General features: G+C 47.3%; 1 protein-coding gene across 3 annotated transcripts in view; it reads right to left on the bottom strand.

Moving 5' to 3' along the window:
* Positions 1 to 3631, bottom strand: part of RELL1 (RELT like 1) — a 48440-nt gene that overhangs the window by 17827 nt on the left and 26982 nt on the right. For all 3 annotated transcript variants that reach the window (XM_015561002.1, XM_006759283.2, XM_015561001.1), the window contains exons 5-6: positions 3037 to 3273; positions 186 to 324 (exon numbers count right to left, since the gene is read on the bottom strand). In XM_015561002.1, coding sequence (XP_015416488.1) covers positions 189 to 324; positions 3037 to 3273 — 373 coding nt within the window. In that variant the 3' untranslated portion in view covers positions 186 to 188. The remainder of the gene's footprint in view (positions 1 to 185; positions 325 to 3036; positions 3274 to 3631) is intronic.

The following is a 3631-nucleotide window of genomic DNA, read 5'->3' on the forward strand; positions in this document are numbered from 1 at the left end:
CCATTTTCAGGAAGCATATCACGGAACCTAGCCCATCCCCTAGGGAATTACACTTCACCTTCTATAGAGAGGAATATTTAAAGATACTATTGGAATTCTGTAAGGAAAATGTGTCTCTTCTATTTACTTATTTATTGCATTATTTACATCAGTAAAATACACACACACACACAACAACAACTCACCTGCTACTCTGTGCCTCTCCGTTCTCTCTTCTGAGGGGTCACAGGCACCTCCCCATTGACGCTCTCAGTCCCACTGACCGACATCAAACTTCTCCGCTCCTTCTGGTTGGACTTGTGTTCCACCTTCGTAACTCTAAACCTGAGGGGCAGAGAGGGTATGTTTGCTCTTCCAGGAAACAAAAATGATGAGTGAATCAAAAACCACCCACCTAGAGGATCCCAAATGAACTCAGCCAAAAGTCAGGACAGCAACAGAAGACACCTCAGTCAACAGTAAATCCCCCTGTCCCTGCCCAACGTCCGGTTTATTTTCACTCAGCACATCACAGACTAAGCTGGGCACTTCACAGAGCATGGAAAATGCATTACAGACGCGGTACCCAAATACTACTCAGCCTCTGAGTTGTGGTTTCTAACGACAACATGGGCTTTAACATCTGGCTGGAGAAAAACATAACCAGTTTGAAAATTAGACTAATGTAATGACGTAACCAAACGTTCACCCAGAAACTGCCTTAGTCAAAGATACGTTTGTCAGAGAGTCAGCTCTCCACACACACACAGCCATCGAAGCCCCAACTATGTATTTTATCAGTATCAGTTGGTAGTAGGGTTATTGTGCCTAGTTTTCGTCTTTTTTAAAAAAAAGCAACTTTGGATTAATTTTCATTAAGGATTATGGAAAAAAATTACGAAAATTAAAGAAGAGATTTTTCATCAAGATTAAAAAGTTAAAGAAATTTACTCAATTTGACTGTTTTTCCATTTCTAGTCTATTGTCACGAAATCCCTAAGGTCTTTCTCATAATAACTTCTCTCTAGTTCTGGCCTTAAGTTCTCTTAAAAGGATCTCGAATAAACTCTTCTTTGTCCAAAATGAGATCACCCACCATCAGGAGGAGAGGCTGAGGAAGCGAAGGAGGACGGGAAGGTGGCTCCTGAACTCTGTTCTGTCGCTCTGTAACACGGTAAGTAACCCATGCTGACGCCCCTAGCATTCTGCATCCCAGAAGGAGGCATTTAATTGAATCGGAGTTGAAAATTTCAGCAGATTTTCCTTTAAAGCCACCATTCACTTTATCCAAACAAGCTACAGGTTCTGGTCGCATTCCACATTCATAAACTCCCATGACTCTGCTTCTTAATAAAGCAGCGTGGTCATGGGTTGCACTGTTTTGCTGGAAGTGGCAGACAGCCCAGCAGTCTACCCTCATTGCTGGTGCAACACATGATGAAATTCAATCGAATTAAACAAACAGTAATAACAGCCAACATTTCTTGGGTGCATTGTAAGTGCCAAAAACTGGCCTAAAACTTCTACATGAATCATCCTATTTCGTCTCACAGCAACCCAATGAGGTGAGTGTTACTGTCATTCCCAATTTATTAAGGGGGAAATGAGGCACAGAGAGAAGCAAGTGCTTTTATGTGTGGTGCCGAGACTCAAACAAGGGAGATACCATGCGTCCAGGCTACGCTTCCCGGGCTGTCAGTAGAGAAAGAAGGATCACAGATGCCCTGCTGTCAACTTTGCTCGGTGCCTGCGGGGCCTGGTCCAGCACACACGCTCTTACCCGATGTGGCAGTAGCAGTGCAGTTCCCGCAGGAGACTCAAAACCAAAACCGCAGACACCGCGAAAATGCTCTACACAGAGTCAAGCTGTTCATTACTGGAACTGCAAGATCCACATCACATATGAGTCACAAGTAAATGGTACTTTAGGGCTCCAGTGAGGTGAGCGCAAAGAAAACAGTCTCAGGAATGCACATGGAGCCAACGTGAGGACTCCTGGCCTGGCCGGGAGGTGTGGCCGAGTGACTGAGCTCTAGACAGTGGAATGTGAGTGGAAGGAAATGTGCCATTTCCAGGCGCATCTCACTGACACCTCTTAGGAGCAGTCCTCCGGCACTTCCTCCTCCTGCTAGCAAGCCTGGCAGAGCGCCCATGGAGAAGCTGGGGCTCTGGGTGACCGCTTGAAGAGCCACCCACCGACCTTTCCATCTCCACACAGGAAACAGAAACTTATTCGGCAAGTAGTTCGGATTGGGCTTTTTCTCCCCATCACCATTTATCCCCTCTCGCCCTCTTCCACCTCCACCCTGCAATCACCACACTGTTTCCATGTCCATGGGTTCTCTCTTTTTTTATTACAGCAAGTGTGTGTGTCAACTTTACGTGACAACTTGACCGGGTAAAACCGTTATTTCTTGGTGCGTCTGGGAAGGTGTTTCCGAACAGATTAGCATTTGCATTTGTAGTCTGATGCCTCCCCAGTGTGGGTGGGCATCGACCAATCCCTGGAGGACTTGAATACAACACAAAAGCAGCGGCAGGCTGAATTTGCTCTTTTTGCTGGAGCTGGGCCAGGTGTCTCTCCTGCCCTCGACATCAGCCTACTGGTCCCCAGGCCTTCAGGCTGGGATCGGGCCTACTCCATCTGCTCCCCTGGCCCTCGGGCCTTTGGATTTGGACTGAACTACACCACCAGCTTTCCTGGGTCTCCAGCTCCCAGCCAGCAGCTCAAGGGACTTCTTGGCCTCTATAACCACATGAGCCAATTCCTACACTAAATCTCCACTTATTTCTATTTATATCTATCTTCTTGGTTTTGCTTCTCTGAAGAGCCCTAATATAGCAAGTAACTAGTTTTTTAGCTCAATTAATACAGCTGACATCTGATCTAGCAATAGCCGCCTCTTAGGATTCCTCTGCTGTTGGAAAAATATAGAACTCAGCCCTGAAAACTCCTAAAAAGTCCAGAGACATGACTCGATCCAGTTCAGTACAGATCCGCACAGCACAGCACAGCAACCATGTTACACACACCCAAAGCCTCCACAGGAATCTCACCTGCCCACAGAGAGGACCGTGACCTCCCCTTGGCGCCTCGGGCGGCCTTCTTTGGACTTGTTGGTCGGTTTTATGAAGTGCCACCTCTTGTGTCTGCACCGCTGACACACATCTCTCTCGACAGCACCGCCCACTGTGTGCAGATGGTGGCCACAGATGTGCTTCCCTGGCGTGCCACCTGGTGACAAGGGCCCGGGGCTCACGGGCGGGCTCCCAGGAGTGCTGGGGGTCACGGGGCTAAGATGGGAAGAAAAAAAAAAACGGTAGAAATGGTTACTTAAAAGAAACACCAGCTAAGGCAGCGGTTCTCAACCTTCTGGCCCTTTAAATACAGTTCCTCAGGTTGTGACCCAACCATAAAATTATTTTCGTTGCTACTTCATAACTGTAATGTTGCTACTGTTATGAATCGTAATGTAAATATCTGATATGCAGGATGGTCTTGGGCGACCCCTGTGAAAGCGTCATTCGACCACCAAAGGGTCTCGACCCACAGGTTGAGAACCGCTGTTTTAGAGTCTCCTTACTGTAGTTAGAAGAGCATACAAAACTCCTGTCACTGACCCAGGGTCCAGAGTTGCCTGACCCTGACTTC

The sequence above is a fragment of the Myotis davidii genome, unplaced genomic scaffold, assembly GCF_000327345.1.
Source record: "Myotis davidii unplaced genomic scaffold, ASM32734v1 scaffold235, whole genome shotgun sequence".
Classification (NCBI taxonomy): domain Eukaryota; kingdom Metazoa; phylum Chordata; class Mammalia; order Chiroptera; family Vespertilionidae; genus Myotis; species Myotis davidii.